The 20,357-nt window shown below is 40.1% G+C and overlaps 1 protein-coding gene across 1 annotated transcript; it reads right to left on the reverse strand.

The window, feature by feature from the left end:
- Positions 1–374: 374 nt before the first annotated feature.
- On the reverse strand, positions 375–18,385 carry nsun3 (NOP2/Sun RNA methyltransferase 3). Its single transcript, XM_037543118.1, has 6 exons — positions 18,132–18,385; positions 16,874–16,986; positions 11,822–12,195; positions 10,801–10,955; positions 5,066–5,187; positions 375–3,966 (listed from the first exon to the last, which is right to left on the reverse strand). Exons 1-6 carry the CDS (start codon positions 18,306–18,308, stop codon positions 3,699–3,701), a joined length of 1,209 nt encoding a protein of 402 aa, XP_037399015.1. The 5' UTR covers positions 18,309–18,385; the 3' UTR covers positions 375–3,698.
- Positions 18,386–20,357: the final 1,972 nt, after the last annotated feature.

Raw genomic sequence — 20,357 nt, forward strand, 5'->3', positions numbered from 1 at the left:
AATCTCTATTGAACTACGCTGAATTTGATTGTTAGATGTATGAGATACAGATCAATGTGTCTGAAGTGAAGCCAACAGCACCTGTTGAATCTGACAGTGCATCAGCAGTACAGCCTTGAAGGACAGTATTAAGAGTTGATAAACCTGGACCTCCCAGATCCTACTGGACAGTACAGCTGATTTCTGACACGGCTGACCTTTTGAGGTACTAGACTGGACCTTGTCCAGCTTTAGTAACATCTACTGTCTCGGTTTATCACATGGCAAAAGAGGCTAAGCCTGTTTAAACAATGCATCTTTGAATGTGAATATTAATACTATGATTGTGGAAAATTATGAATATTAATAATGTACACTGCATTGCTTAAAGCAGGTGGACACCAGGACATTACATTTATTTGTACATGAACATCTCATACCAAAAACCATGGACATCCTGCTGGGAAGGTTTTTCCATTAGATTTTGGAACATTGCTGCAAAAATTTGCTTCCATTCCTCCACAAGAGGGAAGTGGGGCTGCAATGTTGGCCGATAAGGTGTGGCTCACAGTATGTGTTCTACTTCATCCCCTGGGTGCTGGAAGGGGTTGAGATCAGGTCTCTGTGGTGTCCAGTTAAGTTCTTCCACACTAAACTTAACAAGTAATTTCTTTATCATTACGAAACAGAAAAGGGGGCCGACTGTCATGGCTTTGTTAGCTGAGAGGGCAGTGCTGTTATTCATCAGTAAAACATTGGCAGAGGCTTTTACTGGACTCTACAGCCTATTCACACCATGCCATACAGATAAAATGCATGAGGAAAGAGATGGATGATGCATACTATTGGCATCATGTTCATCAATCTAGAGATAAAGAGCACAAGACCAAGTGAACCCTTAAAACACCTCAGCCCACATTCAAAAACAGTCAGCAAAGAATTCAACAAATACTGCTAAATGTATACAGTCTAATAAAATGTAATGCCAATATATAGACTTTTAGCTTTCAAGCTGAAAAATCATAACTATAATGATTAACAGTAAATACAGCAGTATTAACCCAGATTGGTAAAACCTACATAGCAAAGGCTCAGAGTAAATTACTGACATGTGAACATACTATAGCATACAGATATAAAAGCGGTTTGGGGATACTCGATGTTTTGTCACATTTTAAACATGAATTATGTCTGCTCAACATTTAATTTTCTCTCCAAAGGATTTTAAAACATAACCTCAACTTTTAGCAGACTGTGTTGCTTAAGCCATCTTCACTAAACATGGGTCCACAAGCCTTGGATTTGAGAATATGTGGCCAATCATTTAAAGCAACATGTTAATTTTGCCTTGCAACCACCACTTGATTGTTCAAAGGCACTTTCTCCAGTGCCCTGAATCCAAGTTTTTCTGTGCTGATGTGAGAGTCTATTAAATCCAATCAAGAGTCAAATTCCACATCACAGCAAGCGGTCACCTGTGCCCTACATCACCGAGATATAGTGACAGCTTCTAGCTTTTCACATAGACAGTGTCTAGCTTATATGATATATATACTGGAATTACTTTTTAAGACCCTACAGCCAGTTGTAGAGACATTTATCAACCAATAATTCTGTACTTTATAAACAAAAAAGTTCCAATTTTTAAAAAACGGTTGTGTTTTTGCTTGTGGTAACAGGTAAGGTGGTAGCCAAAACACCCATCCTTACCGACGCAGAGGATGAAACACCACTGGCCCAAATCATCACATAAGAACTCTAGGTCATTATCTCTCTGCCATCAAACTTTACTGGTGGGACTATTTTTAAGCAGGTAACATTCTCTACAGCTGCTAAATACACACATCAGACTGTTGAAGCATGCTTCCACTGTGAGCCCAATGGAGGTTTACTTTACAGCACTCCAGCCAAGCTTAGCACAGCACATGGTGATCTAAGGCTTGTATGCTGCTGCTCAGCCATAGAAGAACAGGTCTTGTACTGACACTGCTTGCAAAGGCAGTTTGGGACTTTTGTTTTGACTAAGTATGTAGGATTTTTACACTTACGGCTTAACACTTTGTGGCTGAGTATTTTGAGCAATCAGAAATAATTTCAGAATTCATTCATTTCCCTCCGGTGCACTTGTCTCCATTGTTTTTCAAAATGCATGAGGGAAAAATGGGTATTAGTCTGTGTCATATCAGTATGCTGTATTGCATCAGCCCAAAGCTGTTAACCTATTTGTCTTCATGCACATTGGGAACGTTTTTGAAGGTACTGCAGCGTTGTGGGCCAGCTAGCTGCAGCAGTGACTGAGATGGAGACCAAAGCTCAAGGTTTAGTTAAGACATCTAATCCATTGTCCTGAATGACGTCTTTTATGCTGTTCAGGAAGTAATTTGTAAAGGTTTTGGGCTTAGAAATTGCTAATAGTTGCACTTCCTCCATTTTATATATTAAAATCTGCTGACAATCTTATCTGACAAGATAACTTTTGCTCAGTTATCCATTAAGATGGACATCTCCTCCACTATGACACAAACTTTTTTGCATTTGCAATTTTATTTCCCAAAAGTTGTGACGCTTTGCAAAATGTGTGAATTTAATGTGCAAAGTGAGTGAATTTAAAGACAAAATACTTGATGGAGTTTGTGATACCATGTGTCTGAATAAATTGTCTAGTGCCTTCGGAAGAAAAACACCTCCACAGTATTACAGATTCACCACCATACTTCACAATGAGATACTTTGCTGCTTCTTGCCAAAAATTCATCTGCTTTTGGGCTCATCTAAACACAGAACACAATCCCATTGAAAGTTCCAGTGATGTCTGGCAAACTGTAGGAGCTTGAGTTTGTTGATTATTGACAGCAGAGGCTTTCTTCTGGCACCCCCCTACCCAGACAACTAGTGGTTATAGGTGGTGTTTGATTGCAGTTTGGGAAGCATTCTGACCCCAAGACCTAACAAATGACTGCAATTCCCCTTCTGTTATCCTTGGGAGTTTGTCTGTCCACTCAAACCATCTTTCTCACTGGCCACGTGGTCAGTATTGACATGCGTCCTCTTCCTGGCAGATTAATGTTTAGCTTTTTTCTTGTAGCCATTTCCTAACGTGTGCAGCTCAGCAACCTTTTGTTGCAGATCATTACTATGTTTTCTATTTTTTCTTATAATGATGGATGACTGAAGGCATTTGGCCTGTGTTTCATCTCATATATATTCCCCAGTGAACCAGAAAGTCACGGCTGAGCATTTAAATTCATCCAACTGCTCAGCTGAACTTTAAAACATAAAAAATGAAAATACTTCATTTAGATCTTCACTAATAAGAATTTCTAAGGGTGCCAACTTATTGGATAACTGAGCAAAAGTTATCTTGTCGGAAAAGTGATATCCCGACATAAACTTAGTCTTATTTAGCCTCATTAAACTATAACGTAACATAAACTCTGTAAAATGTTGCATAACCCATGGTGGTTAAAAGTTAAACTGACAGCAGAATACTACCAATATTTTACATAATGTAGATGTTACTCAGAATCATGTTTTTACATTTGTACATTTAGCATTTTTCCTCACATGTATTACTTTTTCAATTTTATTTATTTTTATTTGTGTTCAGTAATACTTATTTGATGCAGGCTTATGTTGTAGGGGGAAAAATTAGATACATACACGCCCAGCCCTAAATGTTCAGTAAATAAATACAGCTAAACCCATGAGGATAAAAGTCTTTATGAGATTCTTCTCAGACTGCATACAAACATGGGCCCCCATGTTCTTCCCTGTTCCGGAACCACCAAATGACCCAGTGGAGGCTGAAGTTGAGCAAAAGTAAAATGTTTGGAGAGCGAACAAATCAGCTCCTCCTCCAGGTCCAGATGTTCCACCCCCGGGCAAGAGGTAAGAACCTCTTCAATTACAGACTGGTTCTCTGCACAGGATAAAGTGCAAGTGGAGTAAACCACCTGCCCTCCAGGACGCACTGCTGCCAAGGCTGAACTGAAACACAAACACAGGCACACAAACATAAACAGAGACATAAACAACATGCTTCAATGAGGTGCTGGACTGAGCTATTACTGTCAGCACTCAGTAATTCAGGCTGCATTCAAACAATACAGACAGATCTAACTCAACAATAACAAGCCACGCAGAGCCATCCAATAATTCTAGTATACTTTAATGGAAAAAAAAGATTAAGTGGGAAGACTTCTAAATATATAAACACTAAGAGGCAAAACATGTACATAAGTGGGTGCATCTATTAGGCGCTGTTTATTACTGTAAAAGCTTAACTGATTAATTATGTCCACCCTAGTGACAACTTCTTTACTGGTGCAAAAACAACACCCATTTTGGCCATACACTTCCTAAATTGTATCGCATTATGTCACAATGACAGTGTATCATATAGGCATGAAGGAAATGTATATAGCAGACTTGAGAAATGTACTGATGATTTTGAAGATTGAGTAATTGTCAAATAAAATAGATGTGCTTAATGCAACAATAACAAACCACGCAGAGCCTTTCAAAGACTCTAAAGCTGCCTTCAGAATAAAGCCATCATGCTGCCTCTGTGACAAGCAGGGCTGTCACTGTCAATGATATCATTACTTATCATTGCAACTTACCGATTATTTTGAGGACTGAGTAAAAGTTTTTACAAAAAGATCAAATAATACAGCTGGACTTAACTAAACAATAACAAACCATGCAGAGTCCTTTAAAAAATACCTTTATTGGAAAAAACTAAGTAGGAGAAGCTTTTCAAACACCATAAACATGTATAAAAACATTACATGGCAACATAATTGCTTATAGAATGCATCAAGTTTATATGATTAATTGTGACAGGCCTTGTGACAAGCAGTTTATTCTTTTATGGTGCAACAAAACAAGCCAACACAAACACATCTTGTATTATATTGCAGTCTGTTAAAATGCCTGTGATATGCAAATTGTACAGCTTTATAGACTGCTATGGTAAAGTCGACAATGTTTTTCAACAACTGACATCAACAACTAATCAACTTTGACAACTAACTGTTGCAGCCCTACCTGTCACCTGACTTTATGGTGTGTGTAAGATACTTACCAGAGCAGTTCTTTTTGTAAGTGAGGTAGTTGGACTCGCTCTCTCAACCACAGCTCCCCCTGCTGGGCTTCAGAGCTAAAGAGCCAACTGCGGTCATTAGAGCATGGTGCATCAACCAGCACCTGGCACAGGGGACAAACATACGCATACACACACAAGGGGATGTGTGTGAATATTAGAAAGAGGAAAACAAGGAGGGGAAAATATTCTGTGCACCTGTGGGAAGGTGGCAATTCATACAAGAGGTGAGGTAAGAGCCAGCATGGTATAAAGAGAAATAACAGGTAAAAAAAAAAGCCCCGAAGCAAACATTCACACAAGCATCAGTGAAACAGGTATTGGATGCCAGCAACACAGAAATATACAGTCAACTCCAAACTTATTGGCACCCCTCAAAAAACTGTTCCTCAAACATATTTAGAGAAATTGCTCACCTTTTTGTCTAACAGTATTATTCTTATAAGAATGTTGTTTTATTTTAAGAATAATGTATTCTTTCAAAAGCATATGAGGCAAAATAACTGGCATCCCTAAAGAATATTTTAAATAAAACCAAATAATTTTGCATTTTTGGGGGAAAAAATATTCTTGTTGCTTCAAGTTTACAGAAACTTCACTGTTGTCTATGACCATGTCATATTCATATGAAGTCATATATACATCAACATGAAAAAAAAGAAGATGTCAACTTAAATGAGACAAAATATAGCTGCACAGATGAGGAAATGGTTATTAAACATGATTAGACAGTTGAGCTTATTTTTACAATAACCATGTTTGAAAAGGTTGGAACAGTTCAAAATTCGCCAGGAAGCGAATGCATGAACTGTTCCCACACACAGTAAGTAAGGGAGGATGGAAAGAAAAGCAAAGAGGAACCCAAAGATCACAGTTTCAGAACCGCACAGTTTAACTGAATCTTGGGGTTTTAAAATCCAGACAGTACCTCCATTACATAAACAGAAGCTGTCTGGAGTTCCACAAAAGAAGAGAAGGCCACAAATGCAGCGGCTGAATGTTATTAATTCTCACTGGAACCACAAATGGAATCATCTGAGGTCAGATGAGACAAAAACTTTTCTTTTTGGTCATGAACTCCACCAACAACACTTGGGACTGCCCAAAATCAATGGTATAATTAATTCTTCTAAATACCAAAAGATTTTATTTCAGAATCTTCCTGAAAGAAGGTTGAAACCTGGCTGTGGGTGGATGTTTCAGCAAGACAATGATCCCAAACACTAGAACTCACATAGAAATGGTTGCACTAACAAAAAATGGAAGCTCAGCCCTCTCAGTCTCCCTGTGGTGTGAACTGAGTAAAGCAGCCCAGACGAGAAGACCCAAGAATATTAAGCAACTGAAAATATTCTGGAGGAGTTGTCCTATAATAATGTCCCTCAATAAGAGTTCTCCAAGCATCTAAATTCTGTTATTTTTAGTCAAGAGAGGTTTCACCAAATATAAAAACGGGGTGTCAGTATTTTTGAAGTCTTATTTTTTTCCCCCCAAAAAAGAGAAAAAATGTAAAAGACATAAAAGGATAGATATATAATAATATAATATAATATAATATAATATATATATAATAATATTAATAATAATGTTATTAATGTTTGATTTTTCCTCTTGTGTACATGTATATATATATATATATATATATATATATATATATATATATATATACACACACACACACACACACACACACACAAAAACGACAAACACAAAACGAGAGAGAGAGAGAGAGAGAGAGAGAGAGAGAGAGAGAGAGAGAGAGAGAGAGCGCCCCCGAGACAGTTGGAAGACGCACCTGAGTTATAATGTTCCACAGAAGTTTGACAAATAAACAAAACGGCAGCAAGGAAAAAAAATACTGTGCATCCATCTCTTAATTAGGCCTCAATATCTCAAACATCCAAAACAGCATCTGTCTCTCTCTCTCTCTCATGCACTATTCCTGCATCTCTGCTTGTTCCAGCTAAGCTTCTCTCAGAGATTAGTCTCCTCTCTCTGCTCATTAGAGCCGGCTCAGTGGAAGTGCCTTGACGAGCAGACAGTCGAGCGTCACCACTCTTCTCCCTTGCCAGCTTTGTTCCCCCTTAATTCCCCTCTCTCTTGGCTCTAATGCCTGTTGGGCTAAAAGAACCCCGGAGGGCACTCTGGGGACAGCAGCTTCTACAGCAAATGATGCTGTAGAACGAGGCCTACAGGTGGGGAAGATACTAAAGCTGCAGCTTCTGAATGACACAAGAGTGTTGTTCAAAAGAGTCAAAATGACTCACATGACTCAGCATTACAGGAGGAAATGTCTGAGCCCACAATGATTTCACTCTATTTCGATTCGTTCAGTTGTTCATCTTGAAATCTCAATTCAATGAAATTCTTCAAGAAATGACTGAGTGCCTCATAAAATCTCAAATAACAGCACAATTCATTTTTGGCGCAGTGTGATTGGAGGAGCTATTTATACAACAGTGAAATACAGACAATACAAACAATACTCCACGGTTTTTAGTATTTTTATGTTTGAAAATATCCTGAGAATGTTAATTTCACCCTCTCTCAGCTCTAATGCCTGCTGGGTTGAGAGAACGCCTGAGAGCTCCCTGGGGAATGACATAACAGTGCTGTTCAAATAAGTCAAAATAACTCACATGACTCTCCATTACAGGTGTAAATCTCAGACTTCACAATGACTCATTTCCATTTCGATTCATTCAGAAATTCAGATTCAGCACACCATGAAGTCTCCAATTTCACAAAGATTCACTTTGATTTGATCATTATTTTTTTTAATTATAACTTAAATAAGCTATTGAAGGAGCTTTTTCCACAGGCATTGTAATGGAATGGAACCGAATACAGGCATTATAAGCAGTACATCAGGTTTTTTGTATTTTAATGTTTGAAAATAGCCTGTGAGTTTTAATTCCCCTCTGTCTCGGCTTTAATGACTTCTGGGCTAGAAGAACGCCTGAGGGCACTCTGGGGAGAGCAGCTACTAGAGCGAATGATGTTGGAGAACGAGGCCCATGGGTGGGGAGGAAAAAAGACCATTTCAGATGAAATGGTGCAAAAGTACAAAAGCAATGTGGAGCCATGACACCAAAATGAATCACAACGCTGTTCAAAAGGGTCTGAGTCATCTGATTCAACATTGTGGTTACAAATCTCTGAACTCATAACGATTTGATTCCTGATTCTTTAGGAAATGATTCAATGAATCATGAAATCTCAAGCTATGTTCAGAATCACTTCTACTAGAGAAACTATTAGAGAAAAAAGTGAACTGTACAGTGTGTAAACCATGTGTAAACCATGGTCATTCCCCAGTCAGCAAACTATACAGCAAACATAGTGAAGGAGTTACTGAGTGAATAATTCTAAAGAGATGATTCAATGTCATTCATTTCATCTGATTTTGGACGAATTTTAAAAATACACCAAATATGCAAATGTGTCTGGAGGAACTTTTACATTTCAAACGCGGGAAGTCGGAGCTTGGAATTATGTCACTTTCAAACTAAGCTAGCGTTACTGACATGAGGGATAACTTCACATTTCATGACGTTTTTACTCGCTCAAAATAGCGACTTTTATGGTCAACTTCTATATGCTACAGCCAGGCTGATATGACGTCAAATGCTAAAAGCTTTGAGTGAGCACAGCAAACTCATGCAGCAGTGAAATACAGGCAAAACGCAGGAAAAATTTATTTGGACCTGTATATCTGATAACAGCCTGAGAATTTTACTACAGCCGCTTTACTGAATATTAAGACATATTGCATTTTATTCTAACATTCCAAAACTGATGCAGTTGAATCACCTTCAGATCAGTTCATTATTATGCACCAATGCGTTTTTACACCCTTACTCAGTGTCATTCTCAGGTGAAATGGAGGAGGCATGCTGGGAAGTGGAGTCTGTTTCTAGGAGTGAAGTAAATTTATGCCTGACTGGCTGTCACTGCAGGGCCCCAATGAGGGCACCACAGGGTTCATAATGAAGCCAATGTCAACAACACATTTAGACAGGTGACGCTGTGAGCAGAATGTCAACACTGCCACCCAGTGTACAAAGCTGTGTACTACATAAAATAATGAACCTGGTCCCTTATGCCAGTTTCTTGACTTTTTGTGACATGATTTGATGCATTACATAATTACATTAACAAGCTCTGTGCATTCTGTTTCAGCAGGTTTGAGCCTGCACTTCTGACATTTTCTGTGTGTTTTGATTTCCAGAAGTGACAAAAACCAGGCAAAACTGCACAAATCCTTAAAACAAGACTGTACACTGAATCGTACATAGTCCCGCACAAATGTGGCAGGAATTTGAATACTCAAGTCGACATTTGACAGAATTTTTTTTCCAACAAGTTACCAAGGAAAAAAATGACTACACATTTTTTCTGTCACCACCAGCAATAAGCACGATTTCTAAGGGTTAATCCTTATGCAAAGTATCTCTCTCAATCCAATATTGCCCTTCTTCCCATTTATTTCCAACCAATTATATTTTACATTAGGCTGTTGTTTCACACCTATGAAAGCTATTAGGGTAAAACCGTTAGTCAGCAGGCTGTGTAAAATGTCTACATTCACTGTACAATTGGCATGCTACACCTGAAAGGCAGCTGGAAGCCTCAAGAGTATCTCTGGATGGGAAAAAAAAACATTTATGTTTACTGGGTTCACCAATGCCAACACTCCTTTAAAGTAGCCTGAGTCAGCGTGAAGAAAGATGCACACATCAGCAAACGTTTGCATGCTTTTAAAATGCCAGTAGGAGTTAGAATCTAATTGGTTATGTGATGTGGACAAGCAGGAAAATAATGGCTCATTTTTGGAAGTTTTTAATGAATTATATTTATCTTATTTCACTAACTCTGTAAAGATAGAACGGGAAAGCCAATTGAAAACAAGTGGAGTTTACAAAACTGGAGTTAAAACAATTATTAAAAGAAACTGTGCAACTGTGCAAGGCCTGGTAGACCACCAAACGGTCGCTAGCAGATAAACAGACCTTAAAGCTTTTCTTTTTGACAGGCAGAAGAAAATCAAGCTCCACTCTTGCTTCAGTTCTGTTTCTGTAAATCCTTCCACTGTGAGAATACTCAACTCTATGGGTCTGTAAGGATGTGTATCTGTCAGAAAGGCATTAATGAGAAACAAACAAAGAAGCTACTGGTGTTCTTGGAACAATGGACTGACAACCCCAGAGTCCAGACCTCAACATCACTGCATGTGTTTGAGATTACTGGATCATGAGAAACAGAAAACCAGTTTGTAAAACTTTGGGGGTGTGGAGAAATATCTCTGCAGGTTTCTTTGAAAAGCTATAAATCTAAGACTAATCTGTCAGTCAGTCCATAGATGAACTGTACTTTCCACCAAACCAACTAGTCCACTGAAATAATAATTTCAAAAAATGTAAAACACATTGATATGACTGGACATTTACACTGTTTCTTTTTTTATATTCAAATATGTCTATGTGAAAAGTTAAGCATAAAAGAAACAAAACAAAAACTGCCTGTGTAATTGCACTAAGTGAATTGAGAGCCACTGTGCAACCAATAAAAAAATATTTTGGTTTTAATTCACCACAATGCCCATCACTGTTAATGTCATTGGGCTGTTTTAATAATGCACGTATGTGAAATATCAGAACTCGGCAGTCAAGCAACTTAAAATTATATAAAGCTAGGAACAGACATGGCAGTTGTACCTTGTCGTATGACTCTGACTGGCTCCCACCAATGGCTCTACCATCCATGTTTGTCACAATGACTGTGTCTCTGAGTGAAGGAGGGATGTATGACTCCAGCGTCTTCAGCAGCCACTCATACCTCCGCTTGTCCACTTCATTACAGTGCAACAGTCCTACAGGGTCACATAATGCTGTCATAAGCACAAACTCTCAGCTTTCAAAAGTATTGGAATAAACCAGAGACATTAAAACCTTTAGAAACAAAAGCATTAAAAAAACTTGAACCAGTACATATAAATTCTTTTTTGATTAGAACTGTAACACTGTATGTCCAAAATGTGGACACTTTCTCAACTTTGTTTCTTCTGAAATCATTCAGGGAATTTAATAGAACCTTTAATTCTGTGAAGGCTTCACACTAGATGTTATCATTGCTGTGAGAATTTGACAGCATTCAGAAAAAAGAGCATTAGTGGCATCAGGTATCAGGCCAGAGAACATAGTTCCATGGCTCCACAGCCCATGACGGGGGACTTAATACGCCTCTAGCAGACATCTTTCGTTTGACGTCCGAGTCCCATTCTGTTTAGCAGTGCTTTTCCAGGGAGATTATACAAGATCATTTTGCACAACGTAATATACCGCAGATTTCTGTTACATCGTACTGCAGAGGCGGATATGACAATGATTAAACCTTCGAAAATAGCCAGGAGTTCTTGCCAGGTGCAGGCCTCCATTCCTCTTTTTTCAATAAGAATCAGTCAGTTTATAGAGATTTTCCAGTTAATAACAGAATAATAAGCTTGAAATATGGCAATTTAAAGGGTTAAAAATAACATTAAATAATGACTACAATTATTTAGATAATTTAGATATTTTTGTCAAAAGTTTTTTGCATATTAATATTATAATCAGGTTCTGCAATAGATGTAGCTGAACCTTCACCTTCATATCTATGCAACAAGGTTCCTACAGCCCTAAGAAGAAGTATATTGCACAGTCCTAATTAATATTAATCCTCTGCCATGCAGGGTCTTACCAGGGGTTGCTGCCTGCAGCAGGGCCAAAGCTTTGCCCCCTGGAGCCGAGCATAGGTCCAGAACCTTCTCTCCATCCTTTACCCCCAGAGCCAGCACTGGCAGCAGAGAGGCAGCGTTCAGCAAGTAGTACTGCTTCAACCAGCCTGAACGATGCCGTTGTGTGGGCAGGCGTAGTGGGTCTTTGTGAACAAGACACTGTAGCTGAGCATGGGTGCCAGAAGACAAAGGCTTGTGCAGGCTTTTAGGAGAATGTGTTTGAGGAAGGAGGCTGTAGTAGCCCAGTGATTTAAGCTGTGACAGGACACCTGTGAGGTCGCTAAAGCGGTTTAGTAGGACACCAAACTGCCAGCAGTGTGGATTCAGAAGGATGTCCCTGAAAAACACGAAAGGGTGTCGTTAAGACACTGAGAGGCCAAGATTTGATTTTCAATATTCTATGTTTCTTAACAGAGCCCTGACAGTCTACTACACAGATAGTACATACAGACTTACTTTAAAACAAAAGACTGCAAAGCATCTTCTCCTCATTAAGATGAATAACTGGACATCAAGCTTATGAGGTTAATATATGTAACCCTAGGTCACCGGTTCCTTGCCCTGGTGTTACAGGCCATGTGCCCTGTACATTTCTGTTAAATCCTTCTGAAACACCCACTTTACAACTCAGGTAAGGTTTGTTAATGAGCTGACTGTTTGGATCAGGTGTGTGGGGAGCAGGCCAACAGGTAATGAAGCTAATGTATAAGAAGAAAGACTTGTAGTCCAAACACATGGGTAATGGTAGTGCTACCTTTGCTACAGCTAAACGCAAAGTTTCTTGCTCATAGTCATATGTTGTTGACTCTGTCTCTGGATGACTCATTACTTTTCTTTAAAAGAGGCCTATTACGCTTTTTTCCCCTGTCCTTTAATGAGTTTTGTAGCTTTTTGAGCATGTAAACATTCTGCAAAGTCTCAAAGCCCAAAGTATATGCCAGAAAGAGGAACTCTAGCACTACAAGAGCTGCAAAGTAGAAACTAGCTCCCTATATAAAACTCTAGACAGGATGTTTTGACAGCTTAAATATCTCCTTATTAAAAAAAAAACACTAGCAGCATTAAAAAGCTGAATTTGGCTTTTTACCAGCTTTACTTACTTACTTTTTCACCAGCTTCTTGTTCAAATTTTCCTATAATGTGTACCAGCATGGAGAGCCTATATAAGCCCGGTTGAAGTTAATAATTATTAATAGGTTACATTTATATAGTGCCTTTCACAAACCCATGGTCGCTTCACACAGCATGGGAGAAAAGAAAAGGGGAAAGAAAAAAAACAAGATGAGGCTAGTAATATTAGCTAGCTGAGGTAACTCACCCTTAACATTCGTCTTTACCTAAAAGACTGGCCTTTCTTTGTGTAACTTTCAAGCCACATGTGACTTATTGTGGCTTTATATGGTCTTGATGGCTTTAATTTAATGTAGTGATGGCAAAATGCTGAGTGACATGCTGTGACATGCTGAGGAACTGAAAAGTGAAGCCCTGGCACCAGTGTGCGTACCACCATTACAAACAATGGTTTACATTTTTGGACGCTCCACAAAGCAAATTAACAGTACTGCCCATACCAATTCTGTGACAATACTGGTTGTGGTAAGTGCTATACAAATAATTAAGCATGCCAATATCGGAATCTGTCCATTTTTGCTCTGGACATGCATTTGGCAATCACTCAAACTCTGTGTTGGGTTGAAGTTATTATGTAAATATGTGAATCAGGCTTGTGTACTCATGCTATTATCTGAATGCTGCTGCTAGACTTAGAATAAAATGTCATAGCATAATTATACTCACTGTGTGAAATAGCCAGCTGCCTCCTACGTTTAATGTAGCACTTCTTTTAATTCATGTTATTGAAAAAGGTAACTGGTTGATCGTTACTCATATAGAAATATTATGTACTGCAATATATGATGTATATTAGACAATTGTGTGTGTATGTGTCTTTATGTGATTAATATAAGGGAAATCCACATATGCTAATATATGCTTTATGTGATATACACACACACACACACACCGGACATTTTATAAGGTACACCTGCTCAATTGCTTGTTAACACAAATAGCTAATCAGCCAATCACATGGCCGCAACTCAATGCATTTAGGCATGTAGAGGTGGTCCAGACAACTTGCTGAAGTGCAGACCGAGCATCAGAATGGAGAAGAAAGGGGATTTAAGTGACTTTGAACGTGGCGTGGTTGTTGGTGCCAGACGGGCTGGTCTCAGTATTTCAGAAACTGCTGATCTACTGGGATTTTCACACACAACCATCTCTAGGGTTTACAGAGAATGGTCTGAAAAGAGGAAATATCCAGTGAGTGGTCAGTTGTGTGGACTAAATGATGCCTTGTTGACTGGTTCAAGAAAGATGATAGAAATGCAACAGTAACTCAAATAACCAAGCAAAATCTCTGAGGAATGTTTCCAACACTTTGTTGAAAGTATGGCACAAAGAATTAAGGCAGTTCTGAAGGCAAAAGGGGGTCAAACTTTCTAGTACTAATATATATATATCAACTTACTTGAAATTGGCCATTTTCAAATATGGAACATATATTTCTGCCATATATCAACATATACAAACATATGTGTACTGCATTTAACAATATGCAACCCCATTTACAAATAAGACACTGGGACACTGTGAAAAATGTAAATAAAAATAAAATGCAATGATGTGCAAATATTTAAACACTGAAGCATTTTCAATGAGAATAAAGACAACATATCAAATGTTGAAACTGGGGATTTAAAAACTGATTTTATTGTTTTTTGAAAAACATGCCCATTTTGAATTTGATGTCAGCAACACATTCCAAAAAAAGTTGGGGTGGGCAGGAAAAAGGCTGGTAAAGTTGTGTAATGCTAAAAAAAAACACCTGGTGGTTAATTGTCAAGAGTCAGTAACATAACTGTGTATAAAAAGAGCATCACAGAGAGGCGAGAAGTCTTTCACAAGTAAACTGAACTTTGTGAAAGACTGCGCAAGCAAATAGTGCAACAATTCAAGAATAACATTTCTCAACATAAAACAGCAAAGAACTTTTGCTTTTCACCATCTACTGTACACAATAACATTAAATGATTCAGAGAATCTGGACAAATCTCTGTATGCAAAGGACAAGGCCAAAAACCCGTATTTGCTGGCCATGATCTTTGGGCCCTCAGGTGGCACTGCATTAAAAACAGACATGATTCTGTAGAGGAAATTACTGCATGCACTCAGAAACACTTCTGAAAACCACCGTCTGTGAAAACAGTTCGTTGCTGCATCCATGATCCAAATGCTAATTAAAAGTCTTAAATGCAAAGAAGAAAGCACATATAAACAGGATCTTGGAACACCACCACCTGGACCTGAGCTCATTTAAAATGGACTAAGGGGAAATGTAAGAGTCTCCTATGGCCCTACAAATCATCGTTTGAAATTCTTTTTGGAAATCATGGACACCATGTCTGGGCTAAGCTTGTTATGAGTGCACAGTTCAAAAATCAGCATTCATGATGATATAGGGGTGCATTAGTGTACATGGCATAGGTGACCGGCACATCTGTATAGGCACCATTAACGCTGAAAGATACATACGTTTTGGCAACACATGCTGCCATCCAGATGACGTCTTTTTCAGGGAAGGCCTTGATTATTTCAGCAAAACAATGTCAAGCCACATTCTGCACGTATTACAACAGCATTGTTCTGTATTAAGAGTCCAGGTGTTAAACTGCCCTGCCTGAAGTTCAGACCTGTCACCACTGATTTGGCATGTTTGGCAAATGAGCCCCCGAACTGTTGAGCAGCTGAAATCCTATGTTGAAATTAAGCAAAAATGGGAAAACATTTTACTTTCAAAACTACAGCAGTCGGTGATGAAACACAGTGGTAAACATACCCCATCACAACTTTTTTGGAACATGTTGCTGGCATCAAATTCAAAATGGGCATATAATTTTCAAAAAACAATAAAATTTCTCATTTTCAACATTTGCTGTCTTTGTACTATTTTTAATTAAATATAGGGTTTAAATGATTTGCACATCATATAATTCTGTTTTTATTTACATTTTGCACAGCGTCCCAACTTGGGGTTGTATAATAGAAAACATTTTACATATTTAGAGAGCATATCGCTGTTGTAGGAAGAAAACAAAACGGTAACTTTACAGGAGAAGGAAAAAACCTGCTTTATTTTTAATGTACGTCAATGGAACCAGACGTTTTTTTACAAGTTATTTTGGCCCATTTCTTTTACTCCATTCATCATGAAATTTACATACAATGTAAAGGGTTACAGGCATTTTCAAATTAGGTCAAAAAGTGAAAAACTTTTTTTTATTATTGCATGTATATTGTTGTTGTTGTTATGTTTTTGTTTGATTTTCTGCTTTAAAAAAGATCTTCCAGTGTTTGTATTAGACATATATGTCAGACATTACATATGTGATCCATATATCATACATACGTCAATGTCAGTTTACTTATAGAGCACATTTTACACAACGTTAGTTGACCAAAGCGCTGCACAAATACAAACATTAAACTACAGTACTAGTAAAACAATTTAAAAGAGACAAAACAAATTACATAAAAGCCATGGTATAGTAATGAGCTTTAAGACTAGATTTAAAACGTGACAGAGTGGGTGCCAATCAAATCTACAGCGGCAGCTCATTCCACAGTTTCGGGGCATATGGGTGTATGAATATATATGATCCACATATTATGCATACATGTCCAACATTTGATACTTACATGTATATAACATATATGTACATATATTTTGAAATATGTGCCACACACTGCACATAAGGCCATATATCAGATTTGCGCATAGGTAAAGCATTTAAAAACGGTTTTGGCTGTTAAAATAACATTTTTTTATGTTGCAACTTTGGCTAATGGACTATTAGAAATGTGCCATGCCTATGTGTGTTTATTTAGCCCACACAGTGCGAGCTTTGGGTACTTGTAGGGTACAACCATAAACTGAACCAAAGTAAGCCATTTACCTCGCAGAGAACCACTGCTGTCCGAGCTCATCGCTGTACTGAGAGTCGAAATGGTTCAGAACCGGTTGGCACACTTTCCTCCGAGGTCTGCATTCGGATTCTCTGGGGGAAGGCTGTGGTGGTCAAAACGTCAATTTTAATTTTCATACATTTAATAAACAGACTGTTTAACCTTTTCAGTCAGGTCTGAGTTCAAACAAATCATATAACCAGGGTTTCCTATTCGCCAGCCTATTGTTCGAATGTCCCAGTTCCACCTTAAACAGTACAGCAGTTACATTCTGGTGCAATTGGGCGCTATAATAATACCTGCTGCACCATTTAAGGTGGAACAGGGAAATTCTAACAAGAAGCTGGCGAATAAGGAGCCTCCACTGCCCCATCTCAGCCTCCACTGCCGCCTCTCAGCCTCCACTGCCGCATCTCAGCATCGTACTGACCCATCTCAGCCTCGTACTGACCCATCTCAGCCTCGTACTGACCCATCTCAGCCTCGTACTGACCCATCTCAGCCTCCACTGCCCCCTCTCAACCTCCACTGCCCCCTCTCAACCTCCACTGCCGCATCTCAGCATCGTACTGACCCGTCTCAGCCTCGTACTGACCCGTCTCAGCCTCCTACAGACCCGTCTCAGCCTCCACTGCCCCGTCTCAGCCTCCACTGCCCCGTCTCAGCCTCGCACTGCCCAGTCTCAGCCTCGCACTGCCCCGTCACAGCCTCGCACTGCCCCGTCTCAGCCTCCACTGCCCCCTCTCAGCCTCCACTGCCCCATCCCAGCCTCCACTGCCCCATCCCAGCCTCCACTGCCCCATCTCAGCCTCCACTGCCCCCCTCTCAGCCTCCACTGCCCCCTCTCAGCCTCCACTGCCCCCTCTCAGCCTCCACTGCCCCCTCTCAGCCTCGTACTGCCCCCCCTCAGCCTCGTACTGCCCCATCCCAGCCTCCACTGCCCCATCTCAGCCTCGACTGCCCCCTCTCAGCCTCCACTGCCCCCCTCTCAGCCTCCACTGCCCCCTCTCAGCCTCCTCTGCCCCATCTCAGCCTCCACTGCCCCCCTCTCAGCCTCCACTGCCCCCTCTCAGCCTCCACTGCCCCCCCTCAGCCTCGTACTGCCCCCTCTCAGCCTCGTACTGACCCATCTCAGCCTCGTACTGACCCATCTCAGCCTCCACTGCCCCCTCTCAGCCTCCACTGCCCCGTCTCAGCCTCCTCTGCCCCGTCTCAGCCTCCACTGCCCTCTCTCAGCCTCGTACTGACCCTCGGTTCCGGAGGTGTGAGCCGCTGGACGGTGGACGCGTTGCCATGGAGTCGGTGGGTAAACGAGTTGACGGACTGAACTCCAAAGCGCTTCTTAAGCCCATGAAAGCCGCCGAAACCTGCAGTCATAAAACGGAATCCTTTCCATTTTGTTTTGGACAAAAATATTAATAACATTGAACGAGCATTGCCGAACAGCAGCGAACTGTCCGTCTGTTATAGGTCCTCCCTGAAAAACACGGACGCTCACATTAGTTCCGTCTCTGCTTGTTGACAGTAAGGAGATCCCTTCCTAATGAGTGGATTCACCTACTTTAAAAAGCTCCCGCTGCTTACTCGGCGTTCAGCTGTGCTCTCACAGCTTAATATCTACAGAAAAGCACTGCTGATACAGTGGGACAACCTGGATCAGCCTCACATTAGCATAAGGTGAAAGAATTTGCTAGGGTCAGCATTCCCAATGGTAGAGAGGTGTAAAGCCCCCCAGGATTTGGTTGTGGAACAGTGGACCTGCGTCTTCTAAAGTGATGGACCTCCAGTACCTTTGGGATGAGCTTGACTGGCGTTTGTGAACATCAGTACTTGACCTTAATGCTCTTGTGAATGAATGCCATCAAATCCTCACGATACAACACAGATAAAACTGAAACCGACCTGTACAGGCAATTTTAAAACCAGACCTGACCAGGACCTGGCCCAACTGGAACAGCAAAATTTGAAACACAAACTTTACCTGCCTAGTACTGCATAATTTAATCTCTGAACCTGATCCATAGTCGGAACTTTGAGACCCAACCCAACCAGGCTGCTGGTGCTGCTAAATTTAAAACCCAATCCATTTAAGACCCAGTCCAACCAGGCTTGATTGGTACTGGTAAAATTGAAACCTGACCAATTAGCAATTTACTTTGAGACCCGGCCCAACCAGGCCCAATCAGGCCCAAACTACTACTGATAATTTACAACTTGAACAAAACTATACTTGCCACGTTGAGATCCGGCCTGACAGATACTACTGCATTGGAAACCTAAACAAGACTTGTCCCTGAATTTGAGACCCAACCTGACATGACCAAATTTGAAACCCAACCCTGGTGTGTGTATATATATATATATATATATAAATATATATATATATATATATATATATATATATATATATATACACACACACACACACACACACCAGCCACTTTATTAGGTTCAATTACTTGTTAACACAAATAATCAGCCAATCTCATGGCCGCAACTCAATGCATTTAGGCATGTAGAGGTGGTCAAGACACCTTGCTGAAGTGTAGACTGAGCATCAGAATGGAGAAGAAAGGTGATTTAAGTGACTTTGAACGTGGCGTGGTTGTTGGTGCCAGACGGGCTGGTCTCAGTATTTCAGAAACTGCTGATCTACTGGGATTTTCATGCACAACCATCTCTAGGGTTTACAGAGAACGATCCGAAAAAGAGGAAATATCCAGTGAGCAGTCAGTTGTGTGGATGAAAATGCCTTGTTGGTGTGAGAGGTCAGAGGAGAATGGGCAGACTGGTTTGAGAAAGATGATAGAAAGGCAACAGTAACTCAAATAACCAACCAAAATCTCTGAGGAATGTTTCCAACACCTTGTTGAAAGTTTGGCACAAAGAATTAAGGCAGTTCTGAAGGCAAAAGGGGGTCCTTCTACTAGTACCTTCTACCTTCTACTATAACTCACAAAAAGTTAGGGATATTTGGCTTTTGGGTGAAATTTATGGAAAATGTAAAGAGTTCATGCTACAGTGATATTATATCATGAATGTAGAGCATTTAAGTAGAAGCATGCAGTGGTGATTTCCTCATCTCAAACAATTTATTGAAACAAAAGCCAACAACAGTGGTGGGTACACCCCAACAAAACATCGCAATGTCTCAATAACTTCTCATGTGACCTTGAGCATCAATTACAGCTTGACAACGACGTCTCATGCTGTTCACAAGTCGACTCATTGTCTGCTGAGGCACGGCATCCCACTCTTCTTGAAGGGTGGCCCTCAGGTCATCAAGGCTCTAGGGTACAGAGTTACGAGCCTCTACACGGCGACTCAGCTGCTCCCATAGGTTTTTATGGGATTCTGGTCTGGAGAAAGTGCAGGCCACTCCATTTGAGGTACCCCAGTCTCCAGCAGCCGTTCTCTAATAGTGTGCCCTCAATGAGCAGTCATGGGCTGGAGGATAGGGAACCAGCTTTGTGA

This window comes from Pygocentrus nattereri, chromosome 12 (genome assembly GCF_015220715.1).
Source record: "Pygocentrus nattereri isolate fPygNat1 chromosome 12, fPygNat1.pri, whole genome shotgun sequence".
Taxonomy (NCBI): Eukaryota; Metazoa; Chordata; class Actinopteri; order Characiformes; family Serrasalmidae; genus Pygocentrus; species Pygocentrus nattereri.

What these genes read in the sequence shown, in the direction of transcription:
- nsun3 (XM_037543118.1), bottom strand. Translation starts at nt 18,308, where the DNA reads ATGTTATTAATATTTTTGTCCAAAACAAAATGGAAAGGATTCCGTTTT. An exon ending in GCTGCAGGCAGCAACCCCTG is followed by an intron (nt 10,956 to 11,821) that starts GTAAGACCCTGC and finishes GTGACCCTGTAG; the next exon opens with GACTGTTGCACTGTAATGAA. An exon ending in TTACAAAAAGAACTGCTCTG is followed by an intron (nt 3,967 to 5,065) that starts GTAAGTATCTTA and finishes TTTGTGTTTCAG; the next exon opens with TTCAGCCTTGGCAGCAGTGC.